This window comes from Coenobita brevimanus, chromosome 97 (assembly GCF_032717465.1).
Source record: "Coenobita brevimanus isolate Jiangsu-jjx chromosome 97, ASM3271746v2, whole genome shotgun sequence".
NCBI lineage: Eukaryota > Metazoa > Arthropoda > Malacostraca > Decapoda > Coenobitidae > Coenobita > Coenobita brevimanus.
This window is the reverse complement of record NC_137050.1, coordinates 7345179-7371852: the sequence shown is the minus strand read 5'-3', so window position 1 is coordinate 7371852 and position 26674 is coordinate 7345179. Positions and strand designations below refer to the sequence as shown.

The 26674-nt window shown below is 41.3% G+C and overlaps 1 protein-coding gene across 4 annotated transcripts; it reads left to right on the top strand.

Moving 5' to 3' along the window:
• The first annotated feature begins 211 nt into the window (after positions 1–211).
• LOC145413620 (uncharacterized) lies at positions 212–25717 on the top strand. Of its 4 annotated transcripts, XM_080283275.1 has the most exons (7): positions 285–304; positions 587–702; positions 7802–7906; positions 11841–11950; positions 13788–13869; positions 18679–18795; positions 24152–25717. In XM_080283275.1, exons 3-7 carry the CDS (start codon positions 7814–7816, stop codon positions 24773–24775), a joined length of 1026 nt encoding a protein of 341 aa, XP_080139401.1. In that variant the 5' UTR covers positions 285–304; positions 587–702; positions 7802–7813; the 3' UTR covers positions 24776–25717. The 4 variants fall into 4 exon arrangements, with proteins under 4 accessions (XP_080139404.1, XP_080139401.1, XP_080139403.1 ...); XM_080283277.1 differs by lacking the exon at positions 11841–11950; XM_080283278.1 differs by lacking the exons at positions 285–304; positions 587–702; positions 11841–11950 and adding an exon at positions 212–224.
• Positions 25718–26674: the final 957 nt, after the last annotated feature.

The window sequence follows — 26674 nt, the reverse complement described above, 5'->3', positions numbered from 1 at the left end:
TGGAAAGTATTAAGAATACTGTATATGAAGTAAATGGGAAGTTGTTGAATGCCGTGAGGAGTATGTGTGAGGGTGCCAAGCACAGAGCTCTACAGTACTGTAGAGCTCAGTGGTTCGTACACACCCGCTTATCAGAAATCCTGTAAAAAAAAAAAAAAAAAATGTGCGTAATTTAACTATTAATAAATAAAAAAAATCAGGATTGAGAGCAAAAACGTGCTAAGGTTAGCAGATATTACCCTCTTATTTCGCCAGCACACCTTTATTGTTGTGCTCTGGAACCACGAAGCCAAACCTAGCTTAGGTAATTCAAATATCATTTAAAGATGCGTTTTGTTGGGGTTGAGTCACTCACTGGAACATAGTAATTCTCTCCCAGCCGTGATATGGTTAAAAAAAAAAAGCTTACTTTTCATTTGTACCTTTAATTTCTGCAGCTGAAAGCCACACGACTGGGTACAGCAGGGGAGGAAGTTTACAGGTTCATGTGACTTACGTCAAAGAAGAGGGTAGTGAGCATTTAAAAAAAAAAAAAAAAAAAGTACATGACAGCTCTGTGATCCCCACTTTCCTTTCCCTCTGCCAGAGGTGCAGGAGCTTGACCATCGGTTTTTGTCAGGAAAAAGCGTTACTGACTGAGGAGTAAATCCCAGCTTTGTTTTGATGATGTTGGCCATCGTAACACGCCCTCATTCCACTTAGGTAAGTTCATTGTCAAGGTTATATGCCATAAGACTGCTGAGAATCCAAACTGGCCTTGCTATTCCTTAACCTGTTAACTGCGCATGGCTGTTTTTTGGAGGTGTCTGTGGTGTGCAGACATAGGGGTAAAAATGAAATTTCCCAAATGCCAAATTTTGTCTTAGGAATTGAGAGAACACATGCCAAAGTATGTAGTAACGAAATATTAGCTCAATATTTACCTTGGTAAAGCCATGGATGAACATCAAAGTGTCTGATTCCCCATTGGAATGTATGGTTTTTGTTTTCTTTTTCGGTTTCAGTTTTGAAGACACAGACATGCTTGCATGGGTTGGCCTTGGTCACCATGACACTGTATTCGAAATTCACCTGCGCAGCCAGGGCTGTATTGAGCAGTCGCACTCGGAACAGCCCAGGCTGTATAGAGCAGTTAACGGGTTATACACTTGTATAATTTAAGACAACGGAGTACATGCACCACAGATGACCACCATTTCAGACATTAATTTTACCGTAAACTTCGTATGAGGCTACTTCTTCCTTAGCCTTTATCATTCTTTTTCTGTGCCTGCCCTCCTCTCTTCCTATTTCTCCCATCTTTCCTGTCACTACTTATTGCTTTTTTTTTTTCCATTACAGGTGGCTTTACATTGAGTGACAAGCCAAATGGTTTCCTGTAAGCCAAGAAACCATTTACAACGCTGGGTGGTAACCATATAACTGAACCATACGTGCTCCCTACGTGTCAAGTGGGTTGGTGGAGGGTTAGTGCCCCTCCCTGTAAAACAAATAACTCGAGTCAAATGGCCACCCCGTACGGGATTACGGCGTCTGGCAATAGACAGAGATAGATAATATGGGAGTGCACTACATGACACACTGCTTAATGGAGTTGCATTGCTGTTCATTCATTGGCTTATTCAGATCCTGCTCATATAACCACTGTTCTCATTGGTTTAACCCATGGAGTTTGAGTCACAGCTCAGGCTGTGCCAAGCACACCTGCATTTCAAATTTGCTTACACGAAAGGTTAATCAAGTCCTGCTCCTGTGGACTCCCTCATTGACAATGGCCCCCAGTCATGAGGGCCTAAAGCACAGTTAAAAGGCCTAAATTAATAAATACGGTACCAGTAGCTATCCATTTATGATCCTCTTGCTTTTAAATATTTAAGCATTTGATAAACAAAGACATAACTAAATATGTAATGAAATATTTTGGGGAGAATTTATAACCTGAAACTTAATACAGCACACAGTAAGCATACCAGTAGGGATTTTGGGTGTGTAATCGCAAAAATAAGTACCGTACAGTATACCTGGAAGACAAATAGATAAATGTCAGAATCATAAGCCTAGCCAAGACTTCATGGATTTAGAATAAGCATATGACAGGGTGGACAGACAAGGAATGTGGAAAGTATTAAGAATGTATGGATTAAATGGGAAGTTGTTGAATGCCTTGAAGAGTATGTACAGTATGAGGGGGGCTAAGGCTGCAGTGTGTGTGGATAGTGAACTGAGTGAATATTTCTGTTTGAATGTTAGATTGAAACAGGGATGTGTCATGTCCCCATGGTTGTTCAGTCTGTATATGGATGGGGTTAGAGAAGAGAAACAAGGTAGGGCGGTGGATGTTGGAGTGGCCCTAATGAGAGAGGGCAGTGTGTGGAAACTCCCAGTACTGTTGTTTGCTGACGATACTGTGTTGTTAAGTGAAAACGAAGGGGAGCTGCAAGGCTTGGTGGATGAGTTTGGGAGAATGTGTAAGAAACTGAATCTAATGGTGAATGTAGGGAAGAGTAAAGTTATGGTCTTCGAGAGAGGTGAAGTCATTGAATGTACAGTGCGGTTGGATGATGAGGAAATGAAAAATGTGAGTACGTTTAAGTACTTGGGTAATGTGACGAGTTGGGATGAAAGTTTGGAGGATGAAGTGCTTGAAAGGGTACAACAAGGAAGAAAGGTTGCTGGTTCCTTGAAGGCAGTGATAAGAAACAGAGAAGTGGGTATGGAAGTGAAAAAGTTATTACATGACAGTACTGTATTGTGATACCAACTCTAACGTATGGAAGTGAAGCTTGGACGTTGTTGGAGGGACACAAGTCAAGAATGAGAGCAGTGGAAATGAGTTATTTGAGAGGAGGCTGTGGAGTCACATGGAGAGACAGACTGAGAAATGAGGATGTAAAGGAGCATTGTGGTGTGGGTGTGGATGTGATAGGAAGCATTAAGAGAAACGCATTGAAGTGGTTTGGCCATGTGGAGAGGATGGAGAGTGAGAGACTGACAAAGAGAGTGTATGTGAGTGAGGTGGATGGGTAGAGAGGAAAGGGAAGACCAAGGGGGTGGCTCAATTGGAAGAAAGGTGCCCTGCGGTCCTAACGGACCCAGGTTCAAATCCCGCTAGGGCAGGGAACAGTTTAAGGATTTGAATTTCATAAAAATCAGACTTTGCTGATCTACCAGAAGGCACGCCGACATGTCGTAAAAACACCCCCGCTAATACCAATGCACCAGTCCTGTATGAGACAGCCCTTGCCTGTATTCAGTATGGATGGTGGGTGTTAGTGCCGAAGTGGTGACGTGTAGAGGTGTGTGGTATGTAGGAGGACTACTAAGCCTTGAAAGCAGGCTGTGAAGCATATGTCCAGAGTCAGACACATTTAAAAAAAAAAAAAAAAAAAAAAAAAAAAAAAGGATGAGATGGAGGAATGGAGTGAAGAAGTATATGAGAGAGGGGGAAGTGAATTGGGAGCAGGGCAGTGAAATGGCAGGAGACAGGGTGACATGGAGACGATTTGTTTGTGGCCACCCCATATAAGGGATTAAAGTGTCTGTCAGTAGATGTCTGGCAATATTTTGTTCCTCGTTTTTCACCTCTTTCCTTGTTTCGCATGTGACCTGATTGTTGATTTGTCTGTGTTCTTTCTCCACTTCTTGATACTCTCTGTCAGTGACAACTTCTTCATTTGCTTGTACTATCTCTGTTTGATTTGTTCATTCGGAACCAGAGCCTTTTCTTTCTCCTAATTTTTGTGCATTAGTAATTCTTTATTAGTCCTTTTTCTTGACGCTGTCTTGTGCTTAAATTCTCTCACTGGAATACATTCCATTATCACATCCTCGAGTTTATTCCTAAACTTTTTCCACATTTCTTCAACATTACTATCACCTAAATAGTCCGTCCAGTTTATACTCAATTTTTTCCTCATCAGTTCAAAATCTATATACAAATTTTGTATGTGATCTTTCTTGTAAATCAGTCCTGCAGGTGAAATTTCTACATGTGATCACTCCTACCTGAGGGATTTCCTAATTTTATGTCTTCCACAATATCCCCTCAACTACTAAACAGCAAGTTTATTACACTTGCACTGTCCTCACCTCTCAGTCATGTGAACTTCATAATATGTTGGGTCAAAAAACAATCCCTCACTGTTTCTATGAATCTGTGTTCCAGACTATTAACTCCTGCTGCTGTGGTGCTGTTTTTTCAATTGATATTTGGCAGATTAAAATCCCCCAATATTATATTATGCTTAATGATATGGTTATTTATCTCTGTGCAAAACTTCCAAATGCTCATCACTCTCTACTGTGTTATTATTTGGACTCCTGTATATTGAAGCAGTTTATATGGATTCTTTCATCCGTTTCACTTCTATACACCTAAAATCTCAGTACTATTGTTTCAAAAGTACAATAATCCCTCCACTATCCGACGTAATAAAGCCAAAGGCATGTCCGGAAAGTGGGCCCCTGGCTCCTGGACTGGTACTGGGTACTTAAGGACCCTAACCCAGCCTAACTTTGAAAGCCACCTAAATAACTCCCTACCAGACATGCATAGCACATATTTAAACCTATTTAGTGGAGGATTAGTGTCCCTCCCTGTAAAACAATTAACTCTAAGCCCTTGGCCACCCCGTTTGGGATACATGGCGTCTGGCAATGGATGGATGGATGGAAGACCCTAGTCACACCAATAATTGACATAAAGCATGAAATAAATGAAAAGGAACCAAAGAATGAGGAATTAGAAGTGGCTGTACCTCAGACAGGGTACTTATAGCACGTCTGTGGCTGTCTTCTCTGGCTTTGGCAGTGGTGAAAATGCTCTTGAAGCATGTACAGTAATCCAGTGTTGTGTTGCACTTACAGTAATTCTTTGCACTTGAGTTATAATTGTTTAACACTGCACACTGTTAATTACACCACACCATTTTCAACTGCCAGTTTGCACTCCACAGTTAATCCTTTATTTCTTAACGCTGCACAACACTGTAAATTCCCGTGTGGTCTAGTGGTGATGTGTTGCAGTTTATTCACTGTTTATTCACAAAAAACGAGCACATGTGGCCTCCATTAAGATAAACATCTGCTCTTGATCGGAGTTAGGCTGTGACTGTTGATGATGGGGTAACAGAGTTGCCAGATCACTGACTAAGAGGGTGTATGTAGGTGAGGTGGAGAGAGGGAGAGGGAGAGGTAGACCGAGGATGAGGTGGAGGGATGGAGTTGAGAGGTATATGAGGGAGGGGGGGGTGAGTTGGGGAGAGGGTAGTCAAATGGTGGGTGACAGAGCAACTTGGAGGCGTTTTGTCTGCGGCCACCCTTTGCGGGATTAGGGCGTCGGGCTATAGATATATAAATAGATAGATACATCATCATCAAAGGCTTGAATACCAATTTTGTCACATACCTCCTGGAAATTCACTTTGTCCTGCTTTATCTTGTCAGATCGAAGACTTAGGTTGGGGTTTTCCCATACTTGTTCTGGCACTCCATAAATGATCAAGTTGTTCTGTCAATCCTATTCTGTATTTTGATTGCAGTCTTCTTTATCAGGCCATTCTCAGTAGCTTGATTATCACTAACACATTGCTGAATTTTTTCTGCTTCTCTCTTTAATATATCCCTGTAACTCTAGATCTGGTTTGGTCTCAGTGGAAACTTTTGCTTTGATTTCATTAATTTCTTTCACAATGTCCTCATGTTTACTTTCCCCGAGTCTCTGCAGTGTAAACTTTTGATTTTACGTCATTTAGTTCCCTAATTACTACCGGTATCTCAGGTTTACTCGCTGAACCTTCTTTTAGTGCTATTAACCTAGCTTCCTTCTCATCCTGTCTCATAGCATTGCTACAATTGCTAGTATCTTGACATTGCACGTGTTACAGTACCAGTGAATAGAGTCCACTGCATGACTCTTCAAGAAATCATGTACAGTACATCTTTTGCTACATCCTCACAGTCAGTATGGTGCGACAGTCCACAAAGATTACATTCCAGTGCTTCATCCTTATTCTTTACTATATCTTTGCAGGTCCCACACTTGAAATCTCCTCTTTGTTTACCTTTGGGTTTGACACCTCCATCCACCTTACATCAACTCATCCTCACCACTTACTATTTATCCTTTGAGAAAAAATATGAAGCTTTTCTCACTAGATTATATATCTTGTTGTTCTAGACCTTACCCTAGTATTTATCTCAGTATGCAGTGAATTTACCCTAAACAACTGAAAATACATCAAAACTTTGAAAATATCAGAGTTCAAATGAACACACGTACACATGACTGCCACCACTACTGTCTCACTTGAATGATGAATATGGGCTGGTAGCACACAAAAAAAGCAGCATACTATTATGGTGTTAGCACACCAGCAAGCACAAGAAGACTGATGCTCATTGATGTTACCTTTCACAGCTAATTCATGTTCTCATTGCCTGTGGCACCTCTCAACTTCCTGGACTAATGGACCCCCCCCACCCCCCACCCCCCCAAAAAAAAAAAAAAATGAATTTCATGGAAGCAAACCATACCAATGCAAGTTTTCCCTACTGTTCTAAACTCTTTTTTTTTCCGCTGAATATTCTGAGTCCATTGAATTAATGGCATTTAGTACTGTACTAAAGAAATGCACGTTGGATGTGAGACCACTGTATTTTTCTGTAGCGTTATTCAAAAAAGAATTTACTGAAAAGATTAATAGAAATACAGTAGTTTCTTATACAGTACCTTCATTATGATGTCTCTCGTACGCTGAGTGAATTCATCTGGCAGTGTGTGTGGAGGAGTTTGTTACAGTATTTTGTGGACATGATAACTGATGTGCAGGTGGGGCTGGAGCCAGCTCACTGGCTTGGGTGAGGAGTGGTTGGAAGAAGCTCAGAGAGCTGTTGCCACTCCTGATATTGAGAGGACTCTTCCTCCTATCTCAGAGGTCATTGTATGTAACATGTGTGAGGATTATAATGCTGTACAATAGTGAGACGAGCAGTAAATGAAGAGGATATTCACAGACACATATACTGTACAGAGATGATGACGATTAGATGGATGTGTAGTGTGTCATTGAATGAAAGACCTGGTGGGGTTAGGACTGTGGATGAAGTGTTGGGGAGGAAGGATAGGTCTTGAATATATTAATGTTATGATGAGAAGGGGTACATTGAGATTACTTAGGCATATGAGTGCAAAGTGTCAGAGGTGTGAATGTTTAGAGTAGGGTTGCGAGAGGCAGACTGAAAAAGACCTGGGACATGGTCATAGAGTGTGACCACAGGGATTTTAAAGGACTGAATAGAGAGGCTGCTAAAGATTGAGCATCATGGAGAGCTGCCATTGAGTGACCAAGGCTGACATATACAAGCATGTTGGGGCCTTTATAAATGAAGCCAAATTAAATGAGTAGCTAGAGTTAGAGAACAACATCGTGCAAAATGGCCTCTGGGATATACCGTAGTGTGTTTTCTAATGTGTGGTTAGGTTGCCATTTGCAGTAGCTATGTTTGTTACCAGTTTTTCTTGTATTTCTGTGGCATCATTTTGCATTTATTTTAATCAGGGTACAGTTTAACTATATTCTGTCATTTGTGGTCCATTTACCAATTATCCAGGCCATTTCACTTGTCCTGACTTTGTGATGGAAATACTTGTAAGATCTGAGGTTGGAACTCGTCATGCAGTACAAATGGTGTACAGTATGTCTGTCTTCCTATCTGCTTTTTTGTAACTGCAATGGTAGTTTAAGTAACAGTGCTTCATTTCGTAATGCTGTGTAATTTACACAGATTTTCCATTTAACAGGGAGTGTTCATAATGGATAGTGGGCCACTACCAGATACACACAAAGTTTTGTGCCAACATCTGCATGCCAAGGTTCGCTTTCTTAGCCCAGCTCTGGCTGACCAGGTCAGTTAAAGAATTGTTCTGTAACAGATTGTAATTAGTGTCTGTTCATTGAGTTGCAGAGTAGTTATAAAAGGGTATTACTGTGTTCCACAGGACTGCATTTACCCATCCTAACCTCCTGATTCTCCATCATAATTCAGCCAAAGCCATGTTGGATAATGTATGTTTTGGATAATGCCATACTAACCCTCAGCCCTTCTGTGGGGGTACAACCCCTACAGAAACCCTGTACAGTATTTCACTCTTTAACTATCTGAACATAGAGAAGACAACCCCAGATGAAGTTTCCCTGGAAAAATTTGTGCTGCAGTATATTATGATGTACTGTAGAGCATTGCTGTTCTGTACTTATGGTACAGTATACTGTATACCGTAAAATGGGGGTAATTGCGGCCAACCATCCCCCTTTGCTGACCTTTTCAGTGTGACACTAACACGGAGAGTAGACCTGCATACTCTCCCAAACAGTTCCTCTAACCATCTCATACACTACACCACATGCACTTTATACATCACACAACATACCCCACTACGTCACAGGGGTTGACACTAGCACCCACTGGCAGACCTTTTGAGGTGAGGCATGACGAGGGCTCTGCCAGCATAGATCGTGGGGCCGGGGTGAGATTGGGCTCAAACCTATGCTAGAGGGTACAGTTCATCACGGTTTCTAGGCTGCTGCTTCTGCCTGATAGAAAGGGGCCCAAGCCTGGGCATAGCACCCCAGGAGGCTTCCCTAACAGTGGGTGTTTAATGGTGGGGCAGCTACAGTGCCAAGGTACACTTGGAGGGTGTCCCTGTAGCTGTCCTGGCAGGGTGCCCCGAGGCCATTGTCTGGACCTGGGACTGTGCAGTGTGTGGGGCCTGTGGCATGTCTCTCCCCTGTAATATTTACTGATTATGATCAAGTTAAAAAATGAAAGTCAAAGCAAGCGTAAGGACACTAAATCACCCAGGAGGATCAGAGTGGCATTGTGCAATGTGGGAAGTTTGAGGGTAGAGTGGGGGACGTGGTTGATGCACTCGGTAGGAGGTGGGTGGATGTGGGATGTGTGCAGGAAGTCTGGTATAGGGGTTGATCAGCCAGAATGATTGCTGGGAGGGATCGTTATTTTAAGTTGTTTTGGCAGGGTAGGACAGATGGATATGGTGGTGTGGATGTGTTAGTTGGGGAGAAATGGATGGAATATGTTATGAATGTTATGAGAGTAAGTGATAGGATAATAGTAGTGAAAATTTTGTACAGTAGGATTATGTTTGCTTTTATATTAGCATATGCTCCACAAGCAGGGTTGGATGAGGTGGAGAAGGATAGATTTTGGGATGACTTAATACGTGTCATAGGCTAAGTGTTATGGGGGATGATGAGATTATAGTTTTGGGAGGGGACTTACATCCTCCACAAAAAACCTTGATCCCATCACACCTCTAAGACCTGTGAAAAACACATTTAATGTAGGCTTAACTCCAACCATCTTCTGAGTTAATTCGGCTGTTAATGTACATCTGGTAACATCCTGGATAGTCCCAGACTCACTGATGTGCAAAACTTGCCAGTGCTCACCAAGCTCTTGTCAGGGGAGGATGTTTACTGTTGATGCTCTTGGTGCATAAATTCTCAGTTTCTTCCTTATGTCGTCCTAGTGTTATATTTTCACCTGACATAATCCAAGATGCCTGGAAAGTACTTGAGTGATGTAGAAAGTAAAAAATATTAACTCTGATAGACGAAATTGTCACTTTAAAGTGACTTTCTTGCCTATCAGAATTATGTTGAAGTTTTCCAGCTAAATACAGTATAGGAGGAGAGTATCAAGGTTTTTTGTGGTGGCTGTAAATGGTCATGTAGGTGAAACAGCTCAAGGATATGAAGGAATATATGAGGGATATGCATATGGTACAAGAAATGAGGAAGGGGAAAGGATACTTGAGTTTGGAGAGGCAATGAACATGATTGTGTGCAACACACATTATCAGAAAAGAGAGAATAGGTTGATCATGTACTAGGCTGGGGGAAATAGCAGCCAGATAGACTATTTCCTGGTCAGGAGGGCTGATAGGAGGTTAGTGAGGGATGTTAAAGTTACAGGGAGCGAGGAGTGTGTGCAGCAACACAGTGATATGTGACATGGTGCTTAAGGAGCGGGTGACGAAAAAGAGGAGCTGTGCACCTAGGAAGAAAATATGGAAGCTAAAAAACCAAGCAGTAAGGGATGTGTTCTATAGCGAGATGAGGAAAGTGGTAGCTGAGCATAGATGTTTTGACAGAGGTGTTAATGAACAGTACAGAGCCCTCCAGAGCATCCTCTTGAGAGTTACTGATTCAGACAGTGATATGAAGGAGTAAATGAACATAAAAATAAAAAATATATGAAGGGTGGTAGGAGTACTGAATGAGATTGAGTGATGATGGAATGGTTTCGACAGTGTCGGAGTGATGAACTGGAGTTGTCAGGTTACTTGATAGCAGACCAGTCACAGTTGTTCCATAATAAATTTAAGTTAGAACATGAGTGTGATTACACTGAGCAATAATTGGTCAGAGGTGTATTGTTGAATTATTATAAGTGACCTCCGTTGGTTCCTGTTGAATAATTATACAGTATGTGGATTTGATTAGTCCAGCAAAATGTTTCATCTGGTAAGGCTCAAGAACCAAGGATGCTGGAAAATTGATGTTTTACCTTTATCTTGAGGGGATGGGAAAGTGATATCTCTACTAATGTCCTTGGGTTGGCTGAGTCCAGCAACATGTCTTCATTGAACCCATTTTATAATCAACTTGTTTATTAGCTGATCAGTTTTCCATGAATGCATCCTGATTGTTAATCAAGGATTGCTTGTACTTGCTGCCATCATGTTCTCATATAGCCGATGAACATATATGGAGGCAATAGTTCATAGTTTTTTCAGGCTGGAGAAACAAATCATTATGAGTTTCCTTTTGGTCATTTGTGATGCTGCATGGCACAGGCTTTGCAGTGAAAAACTGATAGTGGATTTATCCAATCATCTATCCATCCATCATCCAATCCTACATTGCCCAATGAGGAGAGTAGGAGACCAGGGCTAGGCAGTTGGTCCCAACATTTAGGATGAGAGCGACCAGCCTCACTCATCCCTGAGTGGCATTACATGAGCAGTCAACCCTAACCACCCCTTGGATATAAACCTTCACCAGCTCAGTCTGATTGGAGCGCAATAATTACAACAACCATTCATCAAAATTTGGTTATATGGTTACTACCCAGCATAGTAAATTGTTTCTTGGTGTACAGGAAACCATTTGGCTTGTCATTCGGTGTAGAGTCACCCGCAGGCAGAAGGAAGAGGAAAGAAAGAAGGAAAGAAAGACAGAAAAGGGGATGTAAAGTTACCCATAGGCAGAAGGACAAGGAAAGAATGAAGGAAAGGAAGACAGAAGAGGATGGAAGGAAAGAAGGATGGAGGAGAGGAAAGGGCAGACACCCAAGAGCAGCACTACATCAAGTGAGTGGATGGTGAGCGCCCCCACCTACCACAATAGTGGATTTATCACATAACTTTAATCTTTCCCATGGTACATCATGCTGGTGCAAGGTATCATGATGTGATATACGGCTAATAGATCAGTGGCTGACTACATTACAGATCGGCGAGACCATTATCAGAACAATGTGATCTCACATTGTATGTCTGTATGTATGATTAGGTATGCCTAATGCTGCATGATTTTATTTAGGACAGGTGAAACCTGTGTATCATACAGGATTAGGACATTTTAACTAAAACCTGTAATTTTTTTTATACCTTTTCCATTTACTCTGTGTAATGTGTGACAGCTTTTTTCAGCTGCTGCATCACTACATTTAGATTTATCTTGTTATATACAAGACTGTTTTATCTTATATATCATCATGTTTATTAATTACTGTACATAAGTTCCCTCATACAGGTAACAGAATTGCTGGCTGCTGGTAAATCAAACAGTGAAATCATCGGTCTCCTAACATCAGATTCACTCTTGGAAGAAAATGTGAATAGAGTCATTGTTTCTTTGTCTGAGTAAGTGTTTATTTCTTGCAAGTTTTCATTATTGTTGCTGATGTTTAGATTAGTGCAGTATACTGTATAAGAAAAGTTGTAATTAAATCCAGTGATTTATGTATGTTGTGATACATTTGTAAGTCAGGAAGAGAAATTACAAACACTGACTTTGGATGAAGTATGTAAAACAAAGTGTGATATGTGACATGGGTTGCGTATCTGTTGAACTTGGCTGTCAGTGAAATGGATGCCCCTAAGCTGTTGTAAGAACACCTTATCATCTTGGTCTGTTGGAACCTCGCCGAAACTGAATGAATTTGCCTGTCATTAGTTAGAAGACTTTATGTTGCAAAGTAATGTATATCCTCAAGCTGTTGAGTGAATTTGTATGTAAAGGCAAGGTAAAGATGGGGGCAAATACCATGACGCACTTAGCCGTAGCGCTTATCTCTGTAGCATAGGCCTTTGAGCCCATGGCGGGTTATTCACCCAATATCCTGAGATACGGGGCCACTGCATCATCCAGGTTACCACAGTTACCTCTCCTAGGTGTTACCCAACGTATTCATTTTACTTACCAACCCACGAAGAGTTGATGAACACCTGAGTTGAGAGACGCCAGCTGCCCATGCTCGGATTCGAAGTCTGGCACTAACGGGCTGGCAGCTTCACAGTCAGTGATGCCAACCACCCAGCCTGTATGTTGTTAGTCAGAAAACTCTACTGTATGTTGCAAAATATTGTAAATCCTCTGGGTGTTGATGTTAATGAAGATTGTTTTTAACCATTCTCTAAAAATGTAGAAAGGATGAAAATGTATAAAAAATGTGATGGATGAGAGTGGAAAAATACTGACAAGTGGAAATGAAGAAAGGAGAAGAGTGGAAAACAGTGTTTGAAAGACTAATGAATGGGAATGGTGAGAGCAGATTGGTGGTATATATACAGTACATGGTATTTAGTTTTAGTGGTGCACAGAATTCTTTCAGTCTGATGATATCCTTATTAATTTATTCCTACATGCCCCATATAATTTGATTTAGATTGTGGGATATTCAAATAAAGGGATTGGCTATAACCTCAGTTAAACCCTTCATTACAACAGATCCTTCCTGTCTATCTATCTGTCTATTGCGAGATGCCTTAATCCCGTAAGGGGTGACCACAAACAAATCGCCTCCATGTCGCCCTGTCCCCTGTCATTTCACTGCCCTGCTCCCAGCTTACACACCCCTCTCTCATATACCTCTCCACTCCATCTCTCCATCTCATCCTTGCCCTTCCCCTCCCCCCCTCCACCTTACATACACTCGTCTCATCAGTCTCTTACTCTCTATCCTCTCCACGTGGCCAAACCACCTGTGTGTTTCTCCTTACTCGTCCTGTCACATCCATATCCTTCCTAATATGATTAAAATATGGTAATCTGCAGATAGGAGGAATAAAATAATTTGTCATCTGATTCAGTTAAATAACTGAAATAAATTATCCATCATTTAATTTAGATTTAGTTTGTGCTCAGTGTTTATGCATGTGGTGTTCATATATAATATACTGCACTAGAAAATTGGTCAGTGCTTGTAGCACTGAAGAAGTTATTGAATTTTAAATTTTGGATATACAGTATCCTATTGGTTAACCCCTTCATTTTGGTGATGTCTTTTTGTAGTTTATTTTTGCTGCTACCAATTGACTTTTTATTCAGATTAGGTTACTACCATACTGAAGTAGGCAATTAAGGATGGATGTGACATCTGCACTTTAGAAAATGCATCCAGATCTGACAAAAATTATCAGGAGATTGCAAAAATATATTGAAAAAGATGACTCCCATCTAACTGGAATAATATTTCAGGTGTGACAGTGAGGTGCGAGAGTCCCTTGGAGCAGAAGTGTTCCAGGCTGTGGCGGAGTTGGATCAGGAATTGTGTGCTCAGGTGAGAGAAGCATGCTGGGGCTATATGTTCTCTTTTTTTTCACTCACTCGATGTAGTGCTGCTCTCGGGTGTCTGCCCTAACTCTTCCTTCTTTCTCCTCCTTCCTTCTTTCCATCCTTCCTCTTTTGTTTCTTTCCTTCGTTCTTTCCTCTTCCATCTGTCTACAGGTGACTCTACACTAAGTGACAAGCCAAATGGTTTCCTGTACACCAGGAAACCATTTACTGTGCTGTGTGGTAAACATATACAGTAACCAAATTATTGCTCCTGGTGATTTAGTGAGTAATTAAGGTGCTCCAGTTGGATTGAGCCGATGCAGGTTTATATCCAAGCAGTGGTCGGGGTTTATTGCTCACGTAATGCTGCTCAGAGATGAGTGACGTTGGTCATTCTCATCTTAAATATCAGGACCAACTTGCCTAGCCCTGGGCTCCTCTGCTTCTCGTGGGGCAACACTGGATTAGATGATGAATGAATGGTATATACCTGTATATATATTTTTTTCAACCCATTTATCCCAGGGATATTTTTCTTTAATGTAATTTTCATATTATCTCCTGGTTATTTTGTTCAGATCATGATAGCCTTCTCAAAATAGGGAGGTTTGATACAATTTAGATAAAACTCTCCAGTGCAAGAATCTTTTCCTGGGTAGATTAGCATCATTGGGTAGCAGCAAGAATAAAGTAAAATGGAAGTCACCCAGATTCAGGGAGTTAAGTGTACAATACATTACAGAATAGGTGCATACTGATCAGGGTTCCATTACATACTGTAAAGCTGATTAGCCAGTTTTCTACAATTTTAAGTAGCTACCAGTTCTTGGGAAAAATTTGTGGTGTCTTGGAACACATCCATGACTTTTAATGAACCTTGGTTTTATACAAGGAATTTAAATTATTTGGTACTTACTGGTAATTAACATAGTATGTTATGTGATGGTACTGAAGAGGGATGTTCTCATATGGTGGCACCAGTAAAACTGGGCAGTGGGGCTTCCTGGTTATATAAACCTCCCTCATTTCCTCATCCTCAAAAAGGAGGCCACTGAGCTGTGGGGGGACAGCTTCAGCCCACAGTCCACTGGGTTCACATTCAGATGAGTTTGGGGTTGCAGCTGCTACTACTACTAAATCAAGTGATGTTTAGAACTGGAACCAGACCAGTTTAATAAAATAAAAATCCTCTGGAATGAGCTTGCTTGATCAGAACTGGATTGGGGGCTACAATATTACTGGATATCTTCGTTAAGTACAGTTCAGTAGTGAAGCAGTGCAGTTTGTGACAGTGATTTATTTTAACATTGGCATTTAATTTCTCTCTATTATTATTCAGTGGCACAGTATTATCAGTTAATCATAATTATGTGGGAAAACTAAATGGGAGCATTTAGATGTTGTATTTCCAGTTAACACATTTATTTACAGCATGTGTGGTGTGCTTTTGTTGCTGTCTGCTAGGGGTTCCAAGCCCACCCATACAGACCAGCTTCATTAGAATGTTGGCTGTCTTTGTTTTCAGAAAATAGAAGCATTTTTCTTGCTCCTCATTTCATCCCAGGACTCATCTTCTTGTGACCATGTGATTCCTAACTAACCCATAAATGATGTCGAAGTGCCCAGCAAGTGTTCCATCTTGCAGTGCAGGTGCTAAGACAGCAAGAGCAAAATTTACTGCCAGTGAACAAACTAGAGCACAGAAACCGGCAAAGAATCGAGCTGCTTGAATTTTGTGTGGAGGTGTGACGATAAGGGTTGAACCCTTCCTTCCTTTATAAGTAGTAAACTCTCAATTATCCGTTGTTGCAATATCCAGCCCTAAACTCTCAATTATCCAGTGTTTCAATGTATGCCCCAACACAATATCTGGTGCTATTGGCTTGGTTCTATTAAAGAAATATCCATCAAAATTATGCAACATCTGGCACTGAAATGGGAAGTAACCAGTGGTTCTATGCAGTATCTAGTGGTGAGGCGTATCAACCAGCTCATATGCGGTAGCAGATGGGCACCCGGGAAAACCTTACAATGCACCAGCTAATCACAATTTGTTGCTGGAGCAGCTTATATGGCGTACCGAACCTACTGTCGCTCTCTCATTCACTCTCATGGATCTTGTTCAGTGAAGACTTATCTATGTGCTCTGCTCTAGTGACCATACGATGGCAAAACTCTAGTGCTGACTTACCTTACTCTGTGGCCTCCCATGCCATGCTTCTTGTTGTTGCAAAGCCTGTGGCCTCTCAGTGCTTCTTGTCCTAGTGCTCTGTTGTGATTCAGAAATTACTGTACATGTAATTCCAGCCACAAGACCACACGGGATTAAGTGCACTGTACAGTATTGTACTGCATGATATACAACTCTGTCCTCCATTGGTGCCAACAGTAGTTGAATACCATACATACCTGTAGTACACTATACTATATACTGTATTACTGTGCTGTATCAGTACTGAACTGTATTGTATTTTATTTTTAAATTTCATCTTTTACTCATGGGATTGACTCAGTCGGATACGTTTATGTGAAGCTACAGAACGTGGTGAAGTTTTTGACGTATCCGATAGAGCCAGGATTCCAGGAGCTTGAATGATGAGTGGAAGCATGGCCTATTGGATTGGGCAAATTTGGGCTATCTGGACATTGCTACTCTTCACCCTGCCCAAGGGTGAGAAAAGAGGTCCGGGTGATGATGATGATACTCATGGGATGTTTTTAGGACAGAGGGTTGAGAAAAGCAATGCGAGTAAATACATTGAAAAAAGGCATGCTCTTTGTCGGCAGAAAATGTGTGGTACCCATTTGGTTCTCTACCTAACGAACCAACTCTAACTACAAGTGAGCTTGCAGTATCTTACAGTATCTTAGCAAGTCCATTCTGTTAAAAATTATTCTTAAAAACATGGAAGTATAAACTAAAGAAATAAATCGTGAGTATTTATTGGCAAACTGATGATTTGGAAAGTACATTAGTTTTGTACAGTAGAATTATCACGATGCCCTTGCTCAGAGTTATGTATACTGTATGGCTGTGGCCCGCCATTTTATCCTCACCAGACCGTCATCACTTCACCCCTCACTCGCCACTCAGGTGGTTTGCAGATACAGTATTACAGTACCTACGTACCATACGAATTGCAAGCACAGCAGTTCTGTCCAACAAAGCAAACCTCATTTTCCATCAGCTAGATTTTATCTTCTCTGCCAGTGCAAGTGTATTGTAAGGTGATGTAAAAATTCACCTTAGAACACATTTGCACTGGCAGAGAAGATAAAATCTAGCGGATAGAAATGAAGGTTTGCTTTGTTGGATAGAATTACTGTGCTTTAATTTTGTATATACTGTATTATCTGCAAAACAGTTGAGTAGTGAGTGAGGGGTGGAGTGATGGCACTAAGGTGAAGAATGAATTGGTGGTCTGCGGCTGTATACACAACTGTGAGCAAGGGAGTCGTGATAATTCTGCTGTACAACACTTCTTTCCTAATCATCAGATTATAAATAAATGCTGAAGATTTATTACTTTAGTTTGTTGCTTCATGCAGTTCATATATGTTTACTGTTTTATCTGCAAGACAGTTGAGTGGTGAGTGAGGGGTGGAGTGACAGTGTTCAGGTGAGGAATAAATTGGCGGGCCATGGCCTTATACACAACTGTAAGCAAGGGAGTCACAATAATTCTAATGTACAACATTTCTTTCCAAGTCATCAGTTCACCAATAAATGTTCAAGATTTATTTCTTTAGTTTATTTTTCTTTATTTTTCCATGTTTATCCATCCATCCATCATCCATGTGTTGCCCCATGAGGAGCAGAGGGGCCTGGGGTTAGGCAGGTTGGTTCTGATATTTAAGATGAGAGTGACCAGCCTCACTCATCCCCAAGTGGCATTATGTAAGCAATAAACCCCAAGCATCCCTTGGATATAAACCTACACAGGCTCAGTCCGATTGGAGCACCTTAATTACTAAGCTACCAGGTGCAATAATATGGTTATATAGTTACCACCCAGCGTAGTAAATGGTTTCCTGGCATACAGGAAACCATCTGACTTGTCACTCAGTGTACAGTCACCCATGTTTTATGAATAAAGTTACAAATACTGTAAAGTTTAACAAAATGATCTTACCGTACGCATTTTTCACTACTGCAAGGCACTGCAACCACATGTGTTATGTCTGTGGGATGTGCTTGAGAGGAGGTTATGTTTCAGATGGAACTGTTTGTGTGGCCCTGGATACAAGTGGTATTATAAATGCCACTGTAATATAGCCTATGTATAAGATTACTGTACAGTATTCCACTTATGATGGGTGTATTGGAATGTAGCCCCATTGTAAGTTGGGGACCACCTGTAAATTGAAACTTGTTAACCCATACTTCAGCATTATATACCCCTATGAACTTACTAAACAACCTTAAAATACTGTATATCAAACAAAAGATCAGTTTATTGAGGCAACATGAATGCCAGACTAAACAAAGGCAGATAAAAATATTGTTTTTTCTGTTCTGTACTTATTATTATTTTAAATACGGTATTAGTTATCTGTGAATCATCTAGGTACTCAGTATAAACCACACAAAACTTTTAAAAAGTGTGAACATGTATAATTCCATCAGGTATCCACTGAACAAGTTTTAATATAAAGCAAACATGGGGTCTCACATTCCCCCCTAACAAACATCAGCTACATCGAACTCTTGGTTATATCGTCAGCCACATTGGACACTCGGCTATAATGTCAGCCTTTTCCCCTCAGTTAGTTTGATGTATCGAGGGCTTACTGTATAAATATTGTGTTGCAGGTAACGGGCATGTTATTGGAGCTATCCACTTCTACCCTTTCGCACTTGTTAACTCACCCACCTGCCCTCTCCTCTGCTGTCGCCAGAGCTCGGGCCGAATACCTTGCGTACCTACAGGTAATAGTCCAGTATACTCACAAGACTTATCACGATGTAATGCCCTTACAGCTGCTTTCTTATGCCGAGATGCCTGGTGGCCATGGTTCAGGTATATTACTTGGCACATAACACTCATATTTTTCATGGATGAGTGAAACTGTGCCAGTAGAATGGAAAGAGACAGTGATTGTACGCCTGTACAAAAATAAAGCTGAGCGAAGTGAGTGCAGGAATTATCATGGGGTAAGTCTATTGAGTGTAGTAGGGAAGGTATATGGATGATTTACAGTATTATAGGGAAAGTAAGGGAGAAAGCAGAGGTCCTAGTGAATGATGAACAGGGTGACTTTGGGAGTGGCAGAGGATGCGTGGATCAAATATTTGCAGTAGGACAGATAGTGGAGAGGGCGTGTGAGAAGGACTTTAAGGTGTTTATGGCATTTATGGATCTGGAAAAAGCATACGACAGAGTAGATGGGCAGGGATTGTGGAAGGTTTTGTGCATGTGCAGTGTGGATGGTGGGCTGCTGGGTGCTGTCAAGAGCTGTGAAGGTAGAGAGGTATGTGTGGGGGTAAATGGGCATCTGTGTGATAGATTCATGATTGATGTGGGCATGCGACAGGGTTGTGTGATGTCCCCATGGTTGTTCAATACATATATGGATAGGATGATGAGAGAAGTAAAAGCACAGGTAATGGAGAGAGGGAGGGCATTGGTAATGAAATGGTGATGGATGGATGATGTCAAATTTGTTGTATGCCATTGATGCAGTGCTGCTTGCAAATGCTAGACTAGCGCTTGATAGATAGAGCAGAGTTTTGTAGACGTCGGTGAGCATCATGCTTTGAGAGTAAATGTAGAATAGAGTGAAGTGATGGTTATTGAGAGAGATGGTGACTCCCAGTGTGGTGTTGCAGTGAATGGAGAGAGATGGGAATTGTTGAGAGAGTTCAAATACCTGGATACAGTGATAGAAAGGAGAGGAAGGTGTGCAAAAGTAGTGGAGGGTGGAGTGACACAAGGAAGGAAGGTAGCAGGTGTTATGAAGGCCTTGATAAAAAACAAAGGCTTGACTGTTGCAGCTGCACGAGGCTAACATGATAGAGTGTTAGTGCCAACTAACAGATGTGAGACTATGATATGGCATGAAAATGAAAAGTCACAGAGTAAGAGCAGTGGAGATGGGACTGCTGGGGAATTTATGTGGGGTACAGAGAGTGGATAGGATACAGGATGGTGTGATTCATGAAAGATTCAGAGTGAGGAAGTCTGTGGACACCAGAATCGAAGAGAGTGTACTAAAATGGTTTAGTCATGCAGAGAGAATGGATGATGGTAGAGTGGCGAAAGGGGTATATCTGAGCGAATTTGAAGGAGAGAGGAGGCGAGGTGGGCCAGGAGGGAGATGGAGGGATATGGTGGATGAGTGTGTGAGGAAGAGGGATATGGAGTGAGGCTAAAGGACTGACAAGAGACTGAGCTACCTGGATGAATTTTGTTCGGAGAAGTGCATAACCGGGGATTTGGCACCCCTTTTTAATATGACAGCATTCGGATTGACCTTTAGATAGATATATGTGTGAAGCTACAAAACGTGATGAAATACTTTTAGCCTATCTGATGGAGTCAGGATTCCGTGGACGTGAGTGATCTAAGTGTGGATATGCTTCTGGAAGCTGGTCTGAGTTAGGCGAGGGGGGGAGAGATGACAGTATTTGTATATGGTATCGTGTGCTGGGTGTTGTTTTGATGTTCCTTGGTGTGGGTGGATGTGCTGCCATGTAATATAGTGGATGTCTTTCATGTCTAGATGATCCTTGACTTTGGGGACTTTGGTTTCTTGATGTAGGTGGTCTGTGGGTGTAGTAGCTGTGCAGCCTGTGATTATTTTTAGGGCCTTGTTCTGTATGATCTGTAGAGTGTTGTAGTGTGTTTTGGTGAGGTTAGGAGCCCAGGCAGGGCTTGCATAAGTCATCACTGAACATATGTATTGTTTGTACACTGTGGTAGTGGTTTCTTTGTTGTGTCCAATGTTGCATGGGCAAGTGACCTCAAGGCATTGAGCCTTGGTGTTATTTTATTTTTAATGTTTATGATGTGTTGTTTAAATGACATCGATGTATTGTATGTTACACTAAGGATTTTGTGTGTGTGTGTGTGTGTGTGTGTGTGTGTGTGTGTGTGTGTGTGTGTGTTAGGGGAGTGTTGTTTATGGTGAGGTGTGGGATGTGACTGTGTTCTGCTGTCCAGTTTGTGAGAAGAGTCACTGTAGATTTGGCTGGGGCTATTTTGAGCCTGTTTGTGGTGAACCATTCGTGTAGTATGTTGAGGTAAGGTTGGATGATATGTGCAGCTGTGTTTGCATTTTGGTGTGTACATGTAAGTGTTATATCAACTGCATATGAAGCTATGTGTATCTGTGGTGTGTGGGGTGAGGGTATGACGTGCATGTATAGGTTAAAGAGTGTAGGGGACTAAACAGATCCTTGGGGGACGCCGTTTGTGAAGTTTCTGATGTTAGAAGACTGACCAGCAAATGTTACGTGTGCACATGCCTGCTAAGTAGTTTGCCAGCCATCTTTTGGTGTTGTTGTGCATGTTTGTGTTGAGTATTTTGCTTGTGAGGTTGTGGCGGGGATGGCATCAAAAGCTTTGCTGATGTCTAGTGTGATTAGGAGTGTTCTGTGTGGTGGCCTAGCTGAATTCATGCCATCGAAAACTCTCTGTGTAAGGTCTGTAAGAAGGGTGTTTGTGGAGTGTAGTGGCCTAAAGCCATGTTGTGATTTGGCTAGGGGAATGTGAGGTGTAACTTGTTGTAGTACCAGTCGTTCAGTGACTTTAGAGGGGGTGCAGAGGAGTTTGATGGGGCAGTGTGAGGAGGGTAACGTGGGGTCTTTGTTGGGTTTAGGGATAGTGATGATAATGCCATGCTTCCAGGTGTTGGGTATTATGTTGTATGAGTAGCTGTAGTTTGATATGTTGGTGAGTGCTTGTATGCCTTGTGGTCCAAGGAGTTTAAGGTGACTGTTGCTTATGTTGTCTGGTCCACAGCCTGATGAGTGCTTAAGGTTGTTAATGATGTGCTTTGTCTGGTTGTCAGTGAAAGATGCATAGTCTGGGTCTGTGGGGAACTGTCTCTTACATCGGATGATACTTCGGTCTTCGGGATGGGGGTTTAGATGGCTGACTTGTGAAAAGTGATTGATGAGAGTGTTTGCTTGTTGTTTATATGAGGGTATGGTGTCTGTTGTTGTGATGGCAACGTGTGATTGTGTAGTGTTGCTGTTGGAAAATGTGAGCTATTTAATGTTTTGTAGAGTTTGCTGATGTTTGTTTTGTGGTCAAGTGTTTGGAGGTATTTTTTCCAGTTTAGTGTTTGCTGTTCTGATATTTTATTGTTTATTTGAGTGTTGAGTTCTTGTATTTGTTGTACAGTGTCTTGTGTATGGGGTGTTGGGGAGTGTCGCAGTGTGTCCCATTGTCTTAAGGCCTTGAATTTCTGGTGTGAAGTTGGGGTTGTGTCTCTTTCTGTTGCCTCTAAGGATGTGTCTTTTGTCTGCGTTTTGTATAATTGTATTGAAAGTGTGCACAATGGTGTTATGTTTGTGATGGGTGTACTGTTTAGTGTTTCGAAATATTGTTCTGTTTCAGTTACAAAGGCCTCCTAGGTGGCTGTCTTATAATTAGTGTATGTGTGTTTGTGGCCAGCTGAGGTGATTCTGGTTTTGGTAGTGATGATGATTGGGAGGTGATCAGAACCTAGGGTTTTGACCACTCTCCAGGATGTAGTGGGGGCGAGGTTTGGGGAGCAGAAGGTGATGTCTGGAGATGATGGGAGGAAGAGGGATTGGTGTGGGATATGGGTATATTGGTATAGATTGTTCAGTATGAAAAGGTGATCTGTCTAGGTTTGTAGTACCAACCCTCTGTGTGTCAGGGATGTTGACATGCCAGGCTGACGACTTGGCGTTGAAATCACCACCCAGGATGATGATGGGTATGTTAGTGATATGGTGTATCTGTGGAGAGTAACTGTGTGGTACTGTGGGTGACGATTGGGGGGGAACATATGTGTTAGCGATTGTTATGTGTGATTTGTAACCAGTGCGTATTTTAATTGATTGTATTTCTGTTGTGGTGTCATGTGGAGGGAGAAGTGACTTTGTATGTGCACTGGTATCTGCAAAGTTGATGAATTTGTGTACCAGGGTGATGAGTCCACCGCCACCGCCGTAGGCCCGGTCTTATCACTGTTATATAGAGTTGTTTAAAAACACATGGAATATAAATGTACCGACGAAAATTACGTCGGGGAGGGGAAACAAAAACATTACCTCCTTGCAAGACATGCAAGAGGTAGACACACTCTTTGTAGTGAGCTGATCGGTGTTCCTACAGCATTGCCAAGGGTCCTGGTTTTGTTTGCACCACTGCATATATACTGTACATGTATAGTGCTTTCAGCAGATTTGTACATTACTTTACTTCATACAGGCCAAGGCAACTGCATCCAGTTGTTCTCATGCATGGGGGGCTCACAATATACAGCCCTTCTAAACAGGATGGTGTCAGAAACTTTTCATTTTATTAGTGCCTCTTGACTTACTGACTTCCTATAGCCACTGTCTGTCACAGTGTTAAATCTCTAGCCTTCTATATTGGCTGTTACACTGATCACCGTTTTTGTGAACTGTCTGCTTGCTTCTTTCCTTCATTAAGTCAGGTGTAAAGCACATCTCAGACAGTGCACTCTCACAAGTTTTCAGTTCAGTCTGGTGAAGAATTCCTGCTTCTCTGGATGTCTTATGTTCTATTTTACCTGGAATTTTTTTTTTTTTTTTTTTTTTTTTTTTTAATAAGAAGTATTCTCTGAACTGAATAAAATTGACTGCAGTTGGAACAAAATTTGAAAAATTATACTAAAAAGGATTAAGCACTGTGATATGCATTTGTCACACAAGGACCCAAAATAGACTAATTATGTGAGAAAAGTCTCAAAGGTACTGTAGTCTCAATATGGAGGCATCATACCATTTTTCATGCACTTGTGCCATACAAGTGCTGTACATGAAAAATAGGTAGTAAATGGTCTCCAGGGTTACAGGAATCCATTTACTATATTGGGTGGTCATAGGGTGGTCATTTGCTTTTATGTTGGCCATCTGTTGTGGTAAATGATTTCCTGGGTTACAAGAGGCCATTTGGCTTTTTATTCAGTGTAGAATCCCCTGAAGGTGGCACTATTTTGAGTGAGTGGATGATTGGCACACCATTCTGTCACCTATATTAATTATTTTCATATTGTTTGACTGTTCCATAATTGTATGACAGACTGACTTGTACATTTAGTGATGAAATTTCTTCTTTTGACAGGATGATCAGAACCAGAGGAGTATTCAACAAGTGAGTCAGAGACAAGGGAGACTGTCAAAAGTATCAGAACTCAGTAGAAATGAGAAAGGGGAGATCACCAAGGCCTGGATGGATCTGCGAAAGGAGAAAGGGAAAGTGGAGGAAAGACAGGAATCACGTGGGCTCAGTACAATGAAGGAAACTGTAAAAGGAGTAAAAAGTTACTCATTGCCAGCTAGGGCAAAGCAATGTGTGAGAGGACACAAAAGGAAGGAAGATGAGGAGAGATGGCTTGAATGCAGAAGAGAAGAGAAGGGTGCAACAGTAAGTCAAACAGGAGAAAACAGTTACCCAGGACCCAATGTAACTGAGGTGAGATACCCAGAAATCACAAGGAAGTCTGAAGATGAGGAGGGACAGTACACAGGACTAAGCAACGAGAAGGAGGCAGTGGGTGAGGAACTGTATTATACACTATCCACTTGGTACCCCCACCTTGCCCCACGCCTCACTGGGATGCTGCTGCAGATGGACCTTCCACAATTACAAACACTGGTGGCTGACCCTGCCCTATTACGTGCTAAGACTAGTCAGGCCCTTGCTGCTCTTAGAGCTGATCAGCACCCAGATTTAAGAGATTTTTAAAAAAATTATTTTTGTGAACAACACTGTACTGAATGACCAGAATGTAGAAATTGTTTGAAGGAGGTATAGTAACATCCACAGTTCCACACGTTCTCTACTTATAAGAAGTAACTAAAAAGAATGGGAGTCTGCAGATAAAAATTTCCCTCTGGCTACACTAATGTGGCATCCCACTGCCCAGGACTTTCAATTCAAGTAGCCTTATACCTCCTACAGTGCCGGAGATACTGTACATAGGGTTTCCTTCTTAACTGAGTTTTGTCTTCATCCCCCTTTGGCTATACTTTTGTGGCAGTCCACTGCTTAGCACTTGCAATTCAGGCAGTCTCATAGCTCCTGAAGTGGAGAAAGAGGAGAGATTGTACCTGGAATTTCTGTCATATTTGAGTCATGTCCTCAAAATAGATCAAAAAGCCTTGTTCTTGGTCATTATTGTCCTTGTTTATTTTTTAATTTTCTTTCTGTGCTGTCCCTTTTGGGTGCAGTATTTTTACTTCCAAGTTCCTCCTTATTTGACTCAGGTTATCTTTGAGGTGGAAAATAATTGAGAGGGAATAAAACAGTGGCTACAGTTATTGCAGGGTAGACTTTGAGGTGCTACAAAATGTACATACACTATCAGCAAATTGTGGAGTTGTTCTCCAAGTTTTTGTCATTCTGAATGGTAGAGAGACGGCTTCAGTGTTTTAGCTTTATTCCAGGTTTACTTACAGGCTGCTTTGTTTTGCATACCTCCTTTGCATGAAAGGATCCCTCTTCCTTTTCCATTCTTCCTACCTCTCTTCTCTTTGTTTCTCATCTTACATTCTCCCACCCTCTCCCATCCTGTACTTTCTCCATCATTGTTACCTTCCTTCTTTGTCCTCATGTCATTGTGAGAAGCTGCTTCATGAGGATGATAATTGGTGGTTATGGTTCTGTACAGTGCATTGTAAGCCAAGAAGTGGCATTGAGCTAGATAATAAATATAGTTACAGTATTGAATATTTGTGCTAAATATGTTAAGACTAGAAAGGTGATGCACAAGAAACAATTTATTCTGTTGTGATAAAATGATAAAAATATTCTTGATTTATTTTTTGCTGAAAAACTTTAGATGTAAAATAACATTGGAACTGGCTAGCCTGTGTAATGAAGTACTGTTCACCAAACCCATAAACTGTAGGAGGTTCAAAATAACTGGTGTACCAGTTGTGGAAAAAACACTATCCACCCTATAGGCATTCACCCTCAAACCCTTGACTTCCATGCATATCAAGCTTTTCTTGTGCTCCTTCCTTACTATCAGTAGTAAAGAAAAGATAATCAGCATATAACATCTCCCAAAGTGCTTCAGTTATGAACTAAAGCAACAAGGCTTATAACACAACAATAATGAACAGAAATGTACAGAGCACTTACAGACTTCCATATTCACAGAATTTGTCACAAATTTCACTCATTCCCAGAGAATCTTTAGTTCACTTGTATAGTTTCATAACCACTCTGACAATCCATTTATCAGTTTCTATCTTCCTAATACTCCACTGCATTTCTCTGGGTGCTCTGACAAATACCCTGTGAGGGTGTACAGATGCAAAGCATAACTGTCTATCTTGACCAAAAACTTCTGTTGGAGCTGTACAATAAAGGTAGCATCTATAGTTTCTCTGCCTGGCGTGAAGCGAAACTGCAACTCAGTTTATGCATACGCTTTCCTGAATTGAAACTTTTATCATTCCTATGTGGTATAACAGTTTCATTCATTTGTATTTACATTGTTTCAGTGCATCACTGTTGAATTTATAAATGCTCACCTTCACATTATACAACCTTTCAACTGTACTGTACCCTCCTGTGCAACCTCAATACCAGCCATACATGTCAGTTCAAGTCCTTTTGACCCTTCAGTTTGGTGAT

Bases quoted from the DNA above. Each gene is read 5' to 3' on its own strand.
- LOC145413620 (XM_080283275.1), top strand. From the start codon at position 7,814: ATGGATAGTGGGCCACTACCAGATACACACAAAGTTTTGTGCCAACAT. The intron at 7,907-11,840 runs GTCAGTTAAAGA...TCCCTCATACAG, and splicing joins GCCCAGCTCTGGCTGACCAG to GTAACAGAATTGCTGGCTGC. The intron at 18,796-24,151 runs GTAATAGTCCAG...TTCTTTTGACAG, and splicing joins AATACCTTGCGTACCTACAG to GATGATCAGAACCAGAGGAG.